This window comes from Sceloporus undulatus, chromosome 7 (genome assembly GCF_019175285.1).
Source record: "Sceloporus undulatus isolate JIND9_A2432 ecotype Alabama chromosome 7, SceUnd_v1.1, whole genome shotgun sequence".
Lineage (NCBI taxonomy): Eukaryota > Metazoa > Chordata > Lepidosauria > Squamata > Phrynosomatidae > Sceloporus > Sceloporus undulatus.
This window is the reverse complement of record NC_056528.1, coordinates 27,129,336-27,148,949: the sequence shown is the minus strand read 5'-3', so window position 1 is coordinate 27,148,949 and position 19,614 is coordinate 27,129,336. Positions and strand designations below refer to the sequence as shown.

The following is a 19,614-nucleotide window of genomic DNA, read 5'->3' as shown; positions in this document are numbered from 1 at the left end:
TACAAATGGGTGGAAGCAAAGACAGGTGGGAGGAGACTAAGCTCAATACTAGTGGGTGGAGCCAGGCCTGAAGCAGATCAAGTGGTTGGAATCCAATACAAGTGGGTGGAGTTAAAGCCCAAAGTGGGCAGAGCCCAATCCCAAAGTGGGTGGAGTCAAAGTCCCCAAAAAGAGTGCTCTCAGTAGAGTAGCAAAATCCACCTTCAAAAATCAAAGTATAGATTTTAAAAGCAAGTGTCTGAGCACTTAAAAGAAAAATACCCTGAAAAGCCCAAAAGACCAGTCATCCCAAAAATGCACAACACCTGTTTCTTACCCTTTGCAATAGTGAGCCAATGGGGTCCTTTATTTGTTATCAAAATTTCTACATTTTGTTTGCGCAAATGCCATCTTTTACATGAAACAAAGTGAACACAGGCAGCCTGGGCAAAAAGACCAGCTGATGGATTGAAAAGGTAAAAAGCATCCATCTAATCTGCCCTTTCAAGCCATCGATTTTACATTCCATGCAATGAGGCAGCAACAGCAATCCTAATTTGTGGGGAAAGAGTTTGCGCCATTCGCAGCGAAAAAGGTTCTTACAAGTGTGAACACGCAAAGAACACCCAAAACGGACGATGCCTTTTCACCATTTCACAGGCGAGGTCAAAATTGGCAAGACTTTCCGTTAGAAAGAATGAGGAAAACATGGATCTGAATCCCTATTATAATAAATGCAATCACATTCTTGCTGGGATTCTGTTAGTGACACATGCATGTGCAGCAGACACATGCTGCGGAAAGCAGACGAAGCCGACTTAGTCGTACAGCAATGGTGCGCATTCTATGGATGAAATAAAGGCACGTATTTATCTGCTATTTAAAATTGTTTATATGTGACCATTTGTGACAGACATAATGCAATTGCAGAATTTTAGAGCTGGAAGGGTCCCCAAGGGCCATCCAATCCAACCCCTGCCAGACAGGAATACACAACAAAAGCTTTTTTTGTACTTATGTTATTTGTAAATCATAATTCTCGCATACCACTTAATGTGATGCTAATACATCTGACATAAACAACTAGCAAAATCAAAACTACAGTTGGCCCATGGAACTCATGGGGGATCCGGTATGGACCCCCTCGCAGGTCCCAAAATTCGCGCATATTCAAGACCCATAGGCTTGACTGGGGCGCATGGGGCACACACCACAGGCGCCCCCTCCATTGCTGTTAATGGTTGGCCCCCTCCTCTGTGGATTTTCAAGTCCTCAAATCTCAAGTCCGCAGACTCAAAGGGGCAACTGTATACCTTCAAATTACAATATCGTATGCACAACCTAAATGCATGTACATATACACAATGAAGATGTGGTTAAAATGTGATGTCGTGGGGCTAAAATGATGGATTTTGCCATGACCCATGGATAAGTCGAGGGTAAAACTTAGGGGCATACATCAAAGGATCTAAAGGATGAAGCAAAGTAAAACAATGTCAATGAACTTACAAAATTCCAGCAGACATAACTCTTTGTGCTTAGTCTTAAGGCTGGATGGATGAGAGAATACAGAGGGAAAATGCTTCCAGGACAGATTATACTCTTGATTTTCACCAGAGGATGGTTCCTTCTTTAAAATAAGAGTTAAGATTAAGATACTTACATTGACCCATGGATAAGTCAATTCAGGTTTTTGGGGTCAATTTTTTTGACCTAAATTTCTAGACTTATACATGAGTCTATACAGTAAGTGTGCTGGGTTGAGTCCCTTCCAACTGTAAAAGTCTATGAGTCTAAGGAGTTGATCAGACAAGGGAAATTGGAAGTATAATCCAATGGCAATCTGAACACAATCATGCGGTTTAACGTTATTGCGTGATAGACTACCACATGCAATTTCAGGCAATGGGAAGTCAGTCCGAACGCAATCATGGGGTTTCACATTATTGCGTGATAGACTACCACACGCAAATTCAGGCAATGGCAAGCTATTTTCAGGCAATGGGAAGCCAGTTCGAATGCAATTCGAATTCACGTAAATTTGCTAAACTAGCGAATTCACGTGAATGCCTTCTGGCCCCACTTTGTTTTCATTCGAAATGAAGAGAAATTCCTCCGGTGTGATAAACTCCTAAGACTTTGCCGAAATTTGCAGATTTCTCTATGCATATTCAGAAAGAAAGGTCTGAAAAAATCGGAACCTAGGAGCTCACAAAATTGGCCTTTTTTTCCTTCTCACGTCTACATGATGCTGTTGCAAGAAGATGCAATCTCTTGCATGTCTACTCAGATGTAAGTCTCATTGATTTCAACAGACCTGAATCCCAGGCAGCCTTAAGGATGCGATAAACCTGGCTATAAACCCCACTGAACCCAACGGCACGTTCCGACGAGTAGACGTGCGCAAGGTTTTTTCTTTGCAGTGTAAATGTAATGTAATGTAAATTACTCCAATTAACAGGCTTCGTATTCCAGCATTAATTTGCAGGAATGAGACCAAAGCAGGGGGGAATCAAAGCGTACTATTGTAGAGTTTTAAAAAACCTAAATTTGCACGCAGGTCTGCTCAGACAGATCTTTTTTTTTTAAAGTGTCTGGTTAAAAAAAAAATTAGAGAAAGAAACACCAATGTTTGATCTCACCACGTCCGCTCACCTTTATTAAGGTCATTAATTTAAATTGTTCACAATAATTCCTTAACCTCTGTTTAATTACTCAGTAGAACAGCGAAGTGTGTGTGCTTTTTAAAAAGAGGACTCATTTCCTCTATGAAGTGAGTCCCTGTTTCTCAGGGCATGGAGACTGCTCCTCTCGCAGGCGAGCATGAGCCATTGCGCACTATGTTTAAATAAAACATACATGAGCTTTATCACAAATATCGGTGAGAGAAATGAGGTGGGAGGATCAAAGGAAGGAAAACTGGGAGCCTGATCAGCTTGCAGAGGGTTCAAAGCGCAGTGTCGGAGTTCAAACGGTAGCAAAATGTCCCCCGAAATACCATAAAACAGGAGGAACCGCACTTTTGGGGTAACTGCAAAGCAGGGGAGACTTCCGAGGTTGCAAACATCAGAAGTTGCAAAACTGGGAAACAGTGAACCTTTGAAAGGCAGTGTGTTTGCTTTCCATGCCTCCATTGGATATGGTTGCGCTGTGGTTTGTTTTTCAAATAGCATTTATGCATTGCTTGCCAATCAAGTCCTTTTTGTGGGCAGTTTGGGGGCCTCGGTTTATATTGTGGTCTTAACCTAAAGGATGTACCGAATCATGAATTTCCAGTTTTTATTTAAAAATAGATATTCCGTTCAGCTATTCAGGTCACAGCGGTGATATGTCCCATCGTCCGTGGTGATGTTTATTTCTTTCTGCCTCTAAATTTACGTTTGGTGACATCCAGTTGCCCATTTTGTTCCAAATTATTATTATTTTGTTAAAGGAGACAATGTGCTGGACTTTTTGGTGTGCTTGTGATTGTTCAGTTAATTCGGTTTTTAATTGTTGTACGCTGCCTTGGGTCCCCACCTGGGAAAAAGGCAGGATATAAATATAATGTAGTGCTGTGGTGTGTCTTCAGGTTTCCAACCTATAGTAACTTTAAGGTGACCCTATCACAAGGTTTTCTTGCCAGGGGGGGGGAGGGTTGCCTTTACCTTCCTCTGAGGCTGAGAGAGTGTGACTTGCCCAAGCGATGATGTTCCTAGTAACCATAAGGGTGGTATAAAACAACAGCCTAAATTATCTTTGAATCCAGTATGGAGTAGATCAACTGAATCCACTAGATTTATCTACACGTTGACTCAACATGGAACAGTTGATTGGGTGGCTTTCTACTCTGGTTGTAACCTTGAATATGAAGATCTAAATGTAAGAGCTAGGATACAAACTGATGTTTGTATTTGCAATCAAGTCATCTTTGACACATGGCAAACCTATGAATGAGAGACCTCCAAGAAAGCTTGTTATAGACTCCTAGAATTGGAAGAGACCCCAAGGGCCATCCAACCTCATTCTGCCATGCATCAAAGTACAGACAGATGGCCATCCAGCCTCTGTTTGAAAACATTCAAAAATGGAGACTCCACCACCCTCCAAGGCAGGGTCTTCCATGTCCAAAAGCTCTTACTATTAATAAGTTCTGCCTAATGCAGAGGTGGAATCTCTTTTCCAGGACCTTAACTCAATTGCTCTGTGTCTTTGTCTCTGGAGCAGCAGAAAACAAGCTTGCTCCATCTTCAATATGACATCCCTTCAACATGAACAGCCCTACTGAGGTCCTCCAAACTCAGGGCAACTAGGGCTTCCTTGGTTGAGTCAATACAGCTTTCATGTGTTCTCCCTCTTTTCACAGAGTTATCGTGTTGGAAGGGGTTCAAGTCCAAACCCGTGCCTTGTGGGAATACCCAACTATGGCATGGCCATAGAATCATAAAGCGGGAAGGGACTACAAAGTACATCCATCCAAGCCCTTGCCACGTAGGAACACACAACTAAAGCACTCCTGAAAGATACCTATCCAACCTCTGCTTCAAGACCTCCAAAGAAGGAGAGTCCACCACTCTCCAAGGCCATCCGTTCCATGGTCAAACAGCTCTTAGAGTCAAGAACCTCTTCCTAATGTGAAGTCTAAGACTTTCATGTCTGGCATCCATAGTTTTTGTGGGTTTTTTGGGCTATGTGGCCATGTTCTAGAAGAGTTTATTCCTGACGTTTCGCCAGCATTTGTGGCCGGCATCTTTAGAGATCGTCCGTGGCTGGCATCTTCCTAATGCTTAGGTGGAATCTCTGTTCAAATTCCAAGGAAAGAGAGTGGAATGGACTGCCTTGGATAGTGGTGGGTTTGTCCTTTGGAGGTCTTTAAACAGAGGTTGGATGAACATCCCATGCTTTAGTTGTGTGTTCCTTCATGGCAGGGGCTTGGATAGATGGACTTTGTGGTCCATCTATGAGTCTATGGCATTGTTTCCTTGACTGCGGAACAGTGGGGTTCATGATCCCCCTCCCCATTTCTCCAAGGTGCCTTCAACAAGTTGTCAAGCAAGGTGCTCCTTGACCTCTGTGTTGTAGACAAAGCCTCCGCCACTGTACCACTTACACGAGAGGTCCATGTCCTTCCGGCCCGACCCGCGCCTCCCTCGTTCACCATCGCCGTGAGATTGGCAGGGTACAAGGCTCTTTCCCACAAGGGGGCACCCGGAAATGCACTCTTCGCACCGCGTGGCAGGCATAACATGTCAGCTCTCATTTGCACCTGTCAAACAGCGGGCAAATCTCAGAAGGGGGGCAGAAGAGGCGAGATCAAGGGGGGGAGGTAGGATGGGGGAGACCACAAAGCGGCCCACTGTTTTTGAGTTTGGCTTGGACTTAGCCATACATGGCGACGGGTTCAAAACGCAACAAGCAAGTCATCTCCTCCAAGCAAAGCCATTGGGCAAATGGAGGAAAAGATGGAAACATATAGCTGGATAGATGCAATTGGAACTACAAAAACTACAGATAAATACTTTTTTTAAAAAAGAAGAGAAGTCTTCCTCTCTTTCGGCCTTGTCAGAGCGGTGTCCGCTGTCACTCATGCACCCTTCCAAATTCTCCTTCAAGTTGTCATAGCGAGACGGGTGGGGATTATGCTAACTCGGTGTCCAGAATTGATTCAAGTGGAACGCATGTTTGACTAGCGGAACCACGGGTGTGAGCGCAAAGCGTTGAGACCCACAATTTTCCCACCTTCCCGAAACAATTCCGTATTGTTTGGTTCCAGACTCGGTGAGCTCTGTCCCGGAGCTCTGAGTGACAGTGCTTTGAGGCCTGGGCAAAGCTACTTTGAATTTCTAAGCATCTCTCAGGAAGTCCCCATGGACTCTCCTCTCCCTTTTGACTCCCCCTCGCCCGCCCTCCTGCCCCGTTTATCCTAATTTCAAGGCTTTAGATCCCTAACATACTTTTCTCCCCCCCCCCCCCAACCCCCGGCCCGGCCTTCCTTTTCTCTACCCAGAATTTCAATCTCCTCTCTGAGGTCGATTGCAGAGATTCTTCCCAAAGAGAAAAAAAGAGAGAGAAAGTGAGAGGGGAAAGATGGAAGGCCAAAAATGTTCTCTTGGTTCTTTCCTGAAAATGGCAGATGCAATTTTGTGTCTTTCTGTACATCTATGGCTATAACTATATTTCTCTTCGTGCATCATGTATCATTCATATACATATACATATACATATACATATATGAACAACATACATACACAATACACACAGAGTAGGCCCTCCATATCCACGGATTCTTTATCCACAGATTCAAGAATCGACAGCTTGAAAAAATATTCTTAAAATACTGGTGTATATTCCAGAAAACAAACCTTGATTTTGCCATGTTATATAAGGGACAACCATTTTACTGCGGCATTGTATTTAATGGGACTTGAACATCCATGGATTTTGGTATCCACAGAGGAGTCCTAGAAACAAACTCCAAAGGATACTAAGGGGCCACTGTGTGTGTGTGTGTGTAGTAGTAGTAGTAGCAGATCTTGAAAGAATACATTAAAAGTAACATATAGTATTTGAACCGGAGCTTAAAAAGTACAGTGGGCCCTGGGGACTGAGTCCAGGAGCCCACCATGGATAACAAAATAAATGGATGCTCAAGCCCTCATTATACACAATGGCATAGTAAAATGTAGTGTCCCTTGTATAAAATACCAAAATCAAGGTCTGCTTCTTGGATATACTTTTTAAAACTATTTTCAAGTCATGGATGGTTGGATCCATGGATGCGGAATCTGTGGATATGGAGGGCTGATTGCACTATTATTGCTGCTATGACTATGATGATTATGGTGATGATTTTGGTCTCATACTGGGAGAAAGGTGGGATAGAATTTAGATAAAGGGAAAAATGTTGTTGTTGTTGTTGTTGTTGCTATTATTATTAATCTAGCCCATACCGGGAGCAAGGTGGAATAGAATTCACATAAAGACAAAGTAAATACATTTTAATTATTATTTTTTGAAAGGATTTAAATACAAATTTTTAAATACAAATGTAAATAGAGATAATAATAATAACAGTAATGGATGATGGTGACGGACCTATGAGATCGCATTTGGCATAGTGGTTTGAGCACTGGATTAGGATTCTGGAGGTCAGGGATTCGATTCCCCTCTTGGTAATGGAAACCCACTGGGTGACCTTTGGCAAGTCACACTTTCTCAGCCTCAGTGGAAGGCAAGGACAAACCCCCTTGGAAGAAACTTCCCAAGAAAACCTCATAATAGGGCCGCTGTGAGTCAGATACAACTTAAAGACACACAACAACAACAATCTTAAACTGGGAGAATTATGAGATAGAAATTAAATACAGGTGGGAAAACATAAATGGCATTGTTGAAAGGTAGGATAGGATTTAAATAAAGAACCCATAAACAAGAGCATTGGTACAGCGGGCCCTTGGTGTCCACTGGGATTTGGTTCCTGGACCCCCGTGGATACAAAAATCTGTGGATGCTCAAGTCTCATTATATACAAAGGCATAGCAAAATTGTGTCACTTATACAAAATGGCAAAATCATGGTTTGCTTGTGGGAATTTATATATTTTAAAAATATTTTCAAGCTGTGGATGCTTGAATCCGTGCCTAAAGAATCTGTGGATACAGAGAGCCAACTGTATGATTATTTAGTGGCATTGTTATTCCCTTGCCCTTCTTTGAGAGGGCATTTTCCACAGAAGCCCAGGTGGTAGGTCTTGTGCCAGTCCCTGCCAGTTGTTTTATGTTTCCTGACATGGATATTGCCTTGGTGTGTCACTGATGCCAGAGGAGCTGAGACATTTCAAGAGCCCTCTTCTTTTCTAAGCTGGAGTCCTCTATCCCTGGGCAGGAGAGAACCCCACTAGTGCCACAGGGACCGACATCCCTCCTTTAATCTCGAAAGGGGCAAAGAAAAGAACGAAATAGAGAAATATTGAAAATATCCTGTCTCCAGCTCTCCAGCAAGAGCAGCCTTGCAGTCTCTATCTCGCCTTTCCTGCAAATATATATATATATATATATATAGCTTATAAATATATGAATTTATCAGTGGAGAAAAATCCCTTTTTTACCTGGAGCGAAATGCTAACAACACAAGAGCCCTTCTTGCACTGCGGCTGACAACAGATCCAAAGTGTTTAGAGTCACAGGCTGAGACAACTTACTTCGAGTCAGGAAGAAGAGAGAGATATAGAAAATCCAGCGGATGAAAACACGGCAGGAGAGAGATGGTGGCGGAAAATAATCTTGCCTAGTGGGCAAAGCCACTGGTTCTTTGCTCCCTGGAGGGTCACAGATCATTCTTTGAAGACCTGGCCTACCTCCTAGGGCTGTTGTTAGGACCAAAACATGGCAGACCCAACTTGGATTGAATCAATCAATTGGGATATTTAAAATGTTTTTAAAGAGAAGAAAAGTGGGGTAAATTTGTAAGAGTTTTTTGGTTGGTTGGTTGGTTTTTTTGCATTGCAGTTCCCAGAATCCCCAGCCAGGATGGCTACTGCTGTCTGGGGGACTCTGGGAGCTGTAATTCAAATAATAACTTTCTCAAGCTCCAAGCAACTTAAATTATATTTCCTACTCTGCTGTAAGGGCTTTTCTTATTATTTCCAGCAAAATGACTAACCTAACTACTTTTCAAAGCTGTCTTTAAAAGAGAAATTGACCACATCACCTAGAGACAAGCCTACCAAAGCCAAAATGAGTCTTCTATAGTCAGACACAGTCTACCTTGGACTGAGTGAGAGTAACATAGTCCCTTGATGCTACAGCTATTCGAGCGCAACTTGGAAAGTTACCGTAACTTTTTAAAAAAAGGAATAAGTTAAACGCATAATCCAAGGTCCTCCGAAATAACTATACTCTACTATAGCTACACATTTTTAAAAGTAACTTGAACTTTTATGCTCTCAAAAGTAACTATAATAATAACGTATTTAAAAGTGGAATGCTCCATAATTCTGGTCTGTGGTGTAAAACATGCTCTCCTGCTATTCACCACATTGACACCTCAACACAACACAAAGTAATAGTATGGGTCCACATTCATGCATTGTGTGATATTTCTCCTCCACCAGTGAATGAACCTCGGTCCCATAATTGAAAGTTACGCCACAAAAGGAGTGAAGCTCTCCATCATTAATTGACAATAGTAATGTGACTTAATGTGTAACAAAAAGGAATTAATTACAAGTAAGTAGTTGTTTGTAATGAAACCACAGCCCCCAAATCGCATTTAAAATTAATGTGACTATGTATTTGTTTTAAATTGATTTTATTGTAAGCCACCCTGAGGGCTTCAGATATAGGACAGGAAATAAATATTTTAAACAAACAAAATCTGGCAAGCAGAGCCAAGATATCAGTATCAAGGCCCTGCGTCTCCAGTTTATCTCTGGGCAGGAAATAAGAGTACAAATTCTCCAATTTTGAGAGGGCTCAGTACTGGTCCGGGTGCAGATCTTCAGTTCTTGCTAAAATTTGCAAGGCTTCATATACATCCCTGCAATTTGCAAAGGTGCCATTCTATTGCCATTTTATTCCCTTGGGCCAAGCAGAAAGAGTCCTGAGTGTTACACTCATCCCTCCATATTTGCAGCTTTGATATTTGCAGATTTAATTATTCATGGATTTGATTAATATGTTCTCTCGGGGAATATCTAGGTCCTCCAGCACAACTCTATGGTCAACTTGAACCAAAAATCACACTGAAAGACCTAGAGATTCCTAGAGAGAACACTCCACTAGGCATTTGTAGCTCCGCCAGCGCAATTCTATGGTCAATGTCTGGCAGATGCTGACCACAGAGTTGCACTGGAGGACCTAGAGATTCCTAGAGAGGTGTTCTCTCATAGTGTTTTTGATATTTGTGGTTTTTCCACATTCACGGAGGTCCTGTGTCCCTAACCCCAGCGAATGTGGAGGGACAAGTGAAATCCTCTTGTTTCCTCTTGATCTGGGAACAGCCCTTGAATTTAGATTTCTGTCTCAATTTCCAAACAGGGCATTATGCTCTCTCTCTCTGTATGTGTGTGTTTTAATAACACACTGTGAGAAACTGTGGTGGGTATCTCACCAAGGTGTTAGGTTTTGCCTTGGAAACCTCAGGGCCTGAGATGATCTTGAACTGGCAACGCTGGGGCATCATTAGTGTTTAAAAAGGACCAGTTCAGGTTTTGGAAGAATCTCTCCATTCCAAAATATGTGAGAGAATTCAAGGACCAGATTCAAGGACCAGATTATGTTTGCATGCATAAAAGAAGGGTGGGCAACGGTCATGTTCCTAGTAACATCTCAAAGCCCTGAGTCTTGAGAAGAAGAAACTTTATATATCATCTCATCATCTCAAAGCTCTGACACTTGAGAAGAAAGAACGTTGCCTCTCTCAAGCCTGAGAAATAAAGGATTGAGGAGCAAGTGATGTCACAAGAGGGCCTTGGTGATGTTATAAGACACATCATGAAAGCATAGTCTCTTTGGTGTCAGAAAATCTGACATCTGGGTTTGGACTTTCCAGTTCTTTCCATAGCATGGGGATTCTGCTCCCATCCACCGCCATCCATGGTTGGTCACGAGGAGATGAATTCTAACCTTTTAGGCAGACATGGTTTCCTTTGAAAGGTGGAAACACTCCTGAAGCCAACTCCAATGGCCACCAAGATCTTTGACCTCATGCGCAAACTTGGCTTGGGGCTGGTAGCTGCTGGTGGAGTGGCCAACCTGACTCTTTATAACGTGGATGCAGGCCACAGAGCGGTCATCTTTGACCGATTCCGAGGTGTCCAGGACGTGGTGGTAGGAGAAGGGACCCATTTTCTCATCCCTTGGGTGCAGAAACCCATCATTTTTGACTGCCGTTCTCGCCCACGCAACTTCCCTGTAACCACCGGGAGCAAAGATCTCCAGAACGTAGACGTCACACTTCGCCTGTTGTTCAGACCAGCAATGTTACAGCTTCCCCGGATTTACACGACCATTGGGGAGGACTATGATGAGCGAGTGTTACCGTCCATCGCAATGGAGAGCCTGAAGTCCATCGTGGCCCGTTTTGACTCCGAGGAGTTGATCACCCAGAGGGAGCTGGTCTCAGGGCAACTGAGCGCTGACCTCACCGAAAGAGCCGCAACCTTTGGGATCATCCTGGATGATGTTTCCTTGACGCACCTGACTTTTGGGAAGGAGTTTTTGGCGGCCGTGGAGATGAAGCAAGTGGCCCAGCAAGAAGCGGAGCGGGCCAGGTTCATGGTGGAAAAGGCAGAGCACGAGAAGAAAGCCACCATCATTGCCACCGAGGGAGACTCAAAGGCAGCGGAGCTCATTGCAGGGGCCCTGATTTCAGTGGGAGATGGGCTGGTAGAACTGCGTAAGCTTGAAGCAGCTGAAGACATCGCTGCTCAACTCTCGCAGTCCCGCAATGTCACCTACTTGCCACTTGGACAGGCAAAGTTTCTTCCCCCATCCCAATAAGCCTCCTTCCTCCTTACCTGTTCCCATTTTTCATCACTAGCTAAAGGGTGGGATACCATAACCTATCAGAGTGGAATGCCATAACCTAATAAAGACAATTGATCGCTCTCATGTTCTGTACATAGACAGAAGGATAGAAAGAAGATGTTGTTGTTGTTGTTGTTGTTGTTGTTACCTGCCCTCAAGTTGACCTCATGGTGACTTAAGACATCTCCAAGACCCACCTCTCCTTTGAATCCCGATGTAGCCATATAAACCAGTTGAGTGACCTTCGCCAAGTCACACTTTCTCAGCCTCAGGGGAAGCCAATGGCAAACCCCATGTGAAGAAACTCTTGCCAAGAAAACCCTACTATAGGGTCACCTTAGGTGGAAAATGGTTTGAAGGTACACAACAACATCATCAACAACAACCTAATCTTATCATTTCATTGCTGCTCTCCTTCTTCTGTTTTCTTCTGATTCCTTGACTGCCATCTCAGTTCTCAACAATGTTTGATCCAAGCCACGGGAACTCTTAAATTATTTCAAGAAAGGAGATCCAAAGGAACTCTGGTGGCGCAATGGTTAAATGCCAGTACTGCAGCCACAACGTTGTGACTTTGATCCCTAGGCTCCAAGGTTGACTCAGCCTTGCATCCTTTCATAGGTTGGTAAAAGGAGTATCCAGCTTGTTGGGGGAATTGACTAACAGATTGTAAACTGCTTAGAAAGTGCTGAGTTCACTATGAAGCGGTATAGAAAAGTAAATCCTATTGCAACTGATTTCGTTCGAGTTTATCAGACAAGGGAAATTGGAAGTATAATCCAATGGCAATCCGAATGCAATCATGGGGTTTAACGTTATTGCGTGATAGATTACCACACGCAATTTCGGGCAATGGGAAGTCAGTCCAAACTCAATCATGGGGTTTCGCGTTATTGCGTGAGAGGTGATCACATGCAATTTTGGGCCATGACAAGCTATTTTTGGGCAATGGGAAGTCAGTTCGAACGCAATTCGAATTCACGTAAATTCGCTGAACTAGCGAATTCACATGAATGCGTTCTGGCCCCACTTTCTTTTCATTCAAAATTAAGAGAAATTCCTCCCGTGTGATAAACTCCATTATAACTGGTCATCCCCACGTGTATGCAAACTGCAATGATGCCACTGTGCTCTTTTTTGGCCAGTCATCTCCTAGTGGCAACCTTCTGGTGGTGTTTGAGCCTCTCCATCTTTAGCCCCCACACTGGTGCCCAGATGGCACACACCACGAGAGCAATGTCCAAACCTCTACCAATCTGGGAGAAGCTTATAGAGCTTGATCTCCACTGGTGTAACCTTTGAGAGCCCAGGCTCACCTCCACACCACAATGAGATGGGATTGAAGATTTTATGGAAGAGTCGATTGATAATTGGAGCAGAAGCTGCAAAGATCTGAGGAGCTGGTGGTCTGAGGCTGTGGCATTTAGGGTGGTAGGCTGACTCAGTGCTTTCCTGGGAGTGCATCTGAAGGGCTGTTAGAACACAACAGAAATGTCACCCTGCCAAAGGAGAGGGGATCCATCCGTGGAACAGCATGCTCAATGGTAGGCATCCCTACCCACAAAGCATGGTTCTGAAGAGCGTCACTACTGTCAGTGTTCTGCCAGCAATGCGGAACCGGATGGCCCTTGGGGTCTCCTCCAACACTATGATTCAGTGATTCAAACCCTAAGCCTCATTCCTCCAGCATGTCCGCAGATGTGCCTGGATGCCAAATTTAGACCAAGGGGGACAAAGGACATGAGGGTATGACACAGAAAGATCCACACACCTACACTCTCTCACACATACACTCCCTATGTATAAACCTCCTACAAGTCAGAAGGACTGTGACTGTGGCAGTTCCTCTCTCATTGTACCATTATTTTCTTATACCCTCCAGTTTGGCCAGGGCTTGTTGTGTGAGGCCTCTGGGAGATAAGGGTTCGAATTCCCCGCTCACCCATGGAAACCCCATTGGGTGGCCTTGGGCAGGTCCCACTCTCTCATCCTCAGAGGAAGGCAATGGCAAACCTCCTCTGAAGAAACTTTGCCAAAAATCCTGAATTCACTCTCAGCACAAAAAAGTTAATTCATTAAAGGTAACTCATTTCCAAGCTCTGGTGGTTTCTACAAATCCGTCTTGTTCTTGCACCAAGGATTTTGTCTGGGGCAAACAGGCATTTCTAGTCCTCAGGAAACAAAAACCTCCCTATAGCAGGATCTTTAGAAAACTTCTGAATATTTCCTCATATCTGAGACGACGCGCAGCTTTATTGATGTTTCTTGCCAAGCAATAACTCCTTTCAAACAGACAGAAGCTGAATACATTGACTCTTCTGTTTCGTGTCCTTCCAATGTCCTGTTGAATCCTTGAGATTAAAGCTGGCTTTGCAACTGGTCAGTGAGGTTATTATGGGATGGGAGGAAGAGGAGGAGAGAGGAATAATTATTTATCCCGCTTTCATCTTCATCACTAGGCTTGCCGGTTTCTTCAAAGCAAAGGAATAAAATGCATTTAAACAGAAGATGCTGCTGGCATGGTTTGCAAACAAGGAAATCGCAGCTCTATTGTCACTGGGAAGCAACGATACGCTAGCATTGCCCCTGAAAATGAGAATTCTGCCCTCCAAATGAAATGTTCCTTCAGTCCTTAGATTTCTAGCAGAGAGTGAAACACTGTAAACTGTTTACACCTTGACTTAGAAGCTGGTGCACGATCAACCCACACCCTCAGGTTTCTAGGACAAGACCTGAGACCAAAAGGCATGTCATTTATCATCATATCATTTATATAAACCATGTATAAATATCTCATGTATGTGTGCATTCAAATGTGTTGCCTACAAGTCCTTTCTGACTTATGACGACCCTAAGGCGTCTTTCAGGAGTGCTTCTGTCTTCTTGCAGGGCAGAGGATCAGTTTAGATGACCCTTGATGTCCCTTTCAATTCCAAACGGGGAAAAGTTGTGTCAAACTGGTCCTCTGTCTTTTGCAGCAGTCCATTCCATCCAAGCCAACTCAAGAGGCCTGTCTCTGTCCTTGGAAATTACATTTACCATGCAAGCAACCTCTGAGCTAAAAAGACACACTACACAACAACACACATCCCTTTTCACAGCTCAGTTGGCATCAGTGGCTGAGCGCCAAGCCGGTGTCATCTCCTAACCAGATCTTCCTCCTCCGGGGAAGACCGCAGCATTGTGGGACCTGAGTTCCAAGTCTTCAGCCCAGCAAAAGGGCACAGATGTAACATTGCACCATTGTGCGACAATTGCGAGGAGGACGACAGGAAGAACAACCACACAGGTCGCAAGGCCTCGAGTCTCCAAAGTTTGGTCCGTCCACAATTGGCAGAGATCTGGAGAAGGCAAGAATCCCTTCTCCTCACTAGCCAGGCGGAAGAAATGGAGCATGTTATTAAAACCCCATTAGCATGCATCTCGCATATTCAATATCCCGAAATGCTGTCAGAGGACCCCGTGGGGCAGCGTGACCTCATTCGCCGCCCCTGCTGGATCGCTAATTTCCTCTCTTGTCGGAACAAGAGAAAGAGCGTGTCAGAATGCGTCGCCGGCGCAAGGACGGCCTTCGCCTGTGGGAGCCCACAAGCTGACCCCCCCACAGGTGGCACATGCCCTTGCATGGTGGAGAATGCTAACACTCTCGCTTCATGTGTGCCAGTATAGCAAATTTCAAAACCTACACACACATACACACACACACACACACACACACACACACAGGGCAGGCTGAATTAAGAAGGATGCTTGAGGCATCAAGGATGAATGTTATACCCACCAATGGTTCCGATTTTGCTGGGACACTTGCAATTACTCCTTTGCTGTCCCATTTTTTCAGCTGCTTTTAAAATGTCCTGGTTTCTCTCTCTCCTCCTCCACCTTTGTCCTCGGTTTATTTCAATTGTTCCAAACTGGGTTCGCAGAGCAAAAGCAGTTGGCGCTCAACATGGCAGGAACTGGAAGGAGAGGAGAGGAGGCAGAATTGTGCCCTCGCTAGTTTGTTTTTCTTGTGTGTCTTCAAGTTGTTTCCAACTTGTGTAGTGTTGGACTAGGACTCTGCAGACCAGGGTTTGAATCTTGGCTCAGCCATGGAAATCTACTGGGTGACCCTGGGCAAGTCACAGCCTCAGAGGATGGCAATGGCAAACCCCTTCTGAAGAAACATCCCAATAAAACCCCATGATAGGGCCCTAGGGTCACCATGCGTGAGAAACGACTTGATGGCACACAGCAATAACAACAATAACAGCAACTATAAGGGCTGCAGCTAACATGGCTTTAAAAACAGGCAGACTTGAAAAACAGGCAAGATCCTACATCAGAGTTATGCCTTATACAACTTACAAACTAACAGGACTCCAGCTTTCACTGTGATCCATTCTGGAGGTTGCTTGATCTAGTACCCCAAAGTCACTTTTACTGCTGGCTTTGCAGCAGCCCTTACATTTGTTGTTGTTGTGTACCTTCAAGTTTCCAACTTATGGCAACCCTAAGGTTTGCCAATGCCATCCTCTGAAGCTGAGAGGGTGTGACTTGCCCATGGTCACCGAGTGAGTTTCCATGGCAGGCCGGAATTTGAACCCTGATCTGCAGAGTAATAATCCAGGGCTCAAACCACTACACCAAGGACATGAGAGTCAAGTTTAAATATCTGAAGGAATTTGAAGCTGGAGTGAGTTTGTTTTCTTCTGACTAGAACAAGAACTTGTGGATTCAAATTATAAGAAAAGAGATTTCGGCAGGCTGTGTGTATTTGCAAACATTAAAATTTCCTTTAGAAATACACTTACACAGATGTCCATGTTACCAAACCCAACAGGGCTTACGTCTGAGTAAGAAGAAGTGCCCTGTTCACCGGTTGTTTCTGTCTACTTGAATTCTTCCTTTATTGTTTTTTTTTCCCAGGGCTTTCTAAAACTGTCCCCCCCCCCCTTTAAAAATATTAACGTTGTAAATAAGAACTGAGAAAACAAAACTGCATCCAGAGCATCATTAAAAGAGTAACAGTGTTGTAAGGAGTGTAATGTTGACTTACTACAGTGGCATTTGTTTGGTCTGTTTTCTTTTGACGTAAACTGAAAGGGAGAAATGCTGATTTTGTGCAAGTTAGTGTATCCAGTGGCTTACAATTCCTAGGCCTGTCCTGGATTTTAATCCAAACTTTAATGGTGCTATCCAATGTGTGCCTTCAAATTGCTTGTTGATTTATGGTGACCCCATGCATTTCTTAGGGTTTTCTTAAGCAAGGAAGACTCAGAGGCAGTTTTGTCAGTTCCTTCCTCTGAAATACAGGCCGTTGTTGTTGTTGTTGTTGTTGTTGTGTGCCTTCAAGTCATTTCCAACTTATGGTGACCTTAATGGGGTTTTCTTGGCCAGACTTGTTCAGAGGGATTTGCCATTGCCTTCTTCTCAGGCTGAGAGAGTGGGACTTGCCCAAAGCACCCAGTGGGTTTCCATGGATGAGCTGGGATTCGAACCCTGGTCTACAGAATTAATAACTTTCCCCATCTTGTCCACATTCATGGAGGGGATGTCCCAATGTTGCAACGTTGGGGCCTTCATTGCACAATGGAAGCCAGTGGAATGAATGATGTGCCACATTCTGCTGTGCAAAGGACACCAATGCACATTGAGATGCTTCCCAGTGCATATTTAGACACCAGCTAAGAAATGCCCAATGTACATCAGAAGTGCCCCATGTGCATCAGAAGTGTCCCAGAGCTCATCAGATGTGTCCGCTTTGCATCAAAAGTACCCAGTGTGTATCAGAAGTGCCCCATGCACATCAGAAGTGCCTCAGTTCTCACCAGAAGTTTCCACTCTGCATCAAATATATCCAATGTACATCAAAAGTACCCAGTGTGCATCAGAAGTGCCCCATGTTCATCAGAAGTGCCTCAATTCTCATCTGCAGTGTCCACTGTGCATCAAAGTACCCCAGTGCTCATCAAATGTACCCAATGTGCACCAAAAATACCTAATACACACAGTGCCCCTTGTGCATCAGAAGTGCCTCAGTTCTCATCTGAAGTGTGCACTGAGCATCAAAAGTACCCAATGTGCATCAGAAGTGTCCCAATTCTCATTGGAAGTGCCCCGTTGCTACTCAGACATGCCCAATGTGCATCAAAAGTATCCAGTGCATATCAAAAGTACACAATGTGCATCAGAAGTGACCCAAAGCTCATAAGAAGTGTCCACTGTGCATCAGAAATAGCCAATGCACATCAGAAGTGCCCAATGCGCATCTTTGCAATTCACATCCAGAGTTTCCTTGCATTTCTGTGACATAGCTATGGGTTTGTGAAGTTACAAAAAAATGGACTGTGTTGTCAGCATCTCAGCCCATATTTCTATGAACTGATTTGTACAAGTTGCTCCTGTTTTGCTAGTCCTCTGAGCATCCTTGCTGTGAGGGAACAGACTTCACCCGAACTGTTTACCAAACTCGCCTCTGCCGTGCTGCTTTAAAAACAGGACATGTCTTTATTTTGCTGTATGTTTGCCTTTTACTATAAATTGCACAGATTATTATTCAAACAGAAAAGCTAGCTATAAATAATAATGATATTTTTTTTAAAAAAATTCAGGTTTCACTCATCTGGGAAAAAAATACTCCTATATTTATAAAGAGAGCAATAGCTCCACATTGTGTCCAAGAGCTGAAATGACAAGTGGAGGTCCTGAACAGTTCTATAAGAGCTCAGGTCCATTATGAGGGATGTTGGGCAAGTCACACTCTCTCAGCCTCAAGAGAGGACAAAGGCAAACCACCTCTAAACAAATCTTGGCACAAAAAACAAAAACATAATAGGATTGCCTAGGGGTCACTGTACGTCAGAAATGACTTGAAGGCACACAACATACACACACACAAAGATTATCTTAGAATCATAAAGTTGGAAGAGACCCCAAGGGCTATCCAGTCCAACTCCCTGCCATGCAGGAACTCTCCATCAAAGCACCCCCAACAGAAGGCCATCCAGCCTCTATTGAAAAACCTCCAAAGAAGGAGACTACCACTCTTTGAAGGACTGTGTTTCATTATCTAACAGCTCTTCCCATGAGGAAGTTCCTCTTAGGAATCTCTCTTTTCCTATAGTTTGGATCCTTTGCACCAGGCCCTATTTTCTGGCGCAGCAGAAAACAAGCTTGCTCCCTCCTCAATATGACATCCCTTCAAATGTTTTAAAAAGGCTATCATATCACCTCTTTACCATCTCTTCTCCATCCAGGCTAAACATCCCCAGCTCTCTAAGTCGTTCCTCATGAGGTTTTATGGTTTCCAGACCCTTCACCATTTTAGTCGCCCTCCTTTGGACACATGGCTCCAGTTCTCAATATCCTTTCTGAATTGTGGTGCAAAGAACTGGACACAATATTCCAAGTGAGGCTTGACCAAAGCAGAATAGACTGGCGCTATGACTTCCCTCGATCTACACACTGCATCCCTACTGATACAGCCTAGAATTGCATTGGCTTTTATCTGGATTTCAGCAAAGCATTCGATAACGTCCCCCAAAATATTTTGATCAGCAAGCTGACTAAATATGGAATAGATGGCAACACCATTAGATGGATGCATTGTTGGCTGGAAAGCCATGTTCAGAGTTGTCATCCGCAGCTGTGCTTTAAAACTGAAGAAGGTATCAAGGGCAGTGCCATGGGGTTCTGTCCTGGGGAGTCTCCCGTTCAGTTCTGGGTGCCCCATTTTAAGGATGGAGACAAGTTGGAGTGGGTTCAGAGAAGGGCAACAAAGATGGTAAGATGTGGAGGGCTCTCTTTCCCTAAATGTCTTTAAAAAGAGGCTGGACAACTACTTGCTGGGGATTCTCTAGCTGGAGATCCTGCCCTGAGAAGGGAGTTGGATTGGATGGCTTCTGGGATTACAACTATGAGTCTATTTAATTGGATTTTAAACAAAACGTTTATACTATAATATAAGCTACTAGCTGGATTTTTCAATGACTGACTGGTCAAACCCAGACACTGCTCAACAATAGTTGTTCTTCATCCTGGAGAGAAGAGACTAGTGGGGTGTCACAGGGTTCTCTCCTGGGCATGGTGTTGCTCAACATCTTTATAAATGACTTCCAGTGGATTAAAATTGTAAGGAAAGAGAGCA

General features: G+C 44.0%; 2 protein-coding genes across 2 annotated transcripts in view; one reads left to right on the top strand and one right to left on the bottom strand.

Moving 5' to 3' along the window:
* LOC121937117 (HAUS augmin-like complex subunit 8) overlaps positions 1-19,614 on the bottom strand; it is a 149,296-nt gene that overhangs the window by 8,799 nt on the left and 120,883 nt on the right. The window lies entirely within an intron of this gene.
* Positions 10,508-11,504, top strand: LOC121937119 (prohibitin-like). Its single transcript, XM_042480036.1, has one exon. It carries the CDS (start codon positions 10,641-10,643, stop codon positions 11,457-11,459), a length of 819 nt encoding a protein of 272 aa, XP_042335970.1. The 5' UTR covers positions 10,508-10,640; the 3' UTR covers positions 11,460-11,504.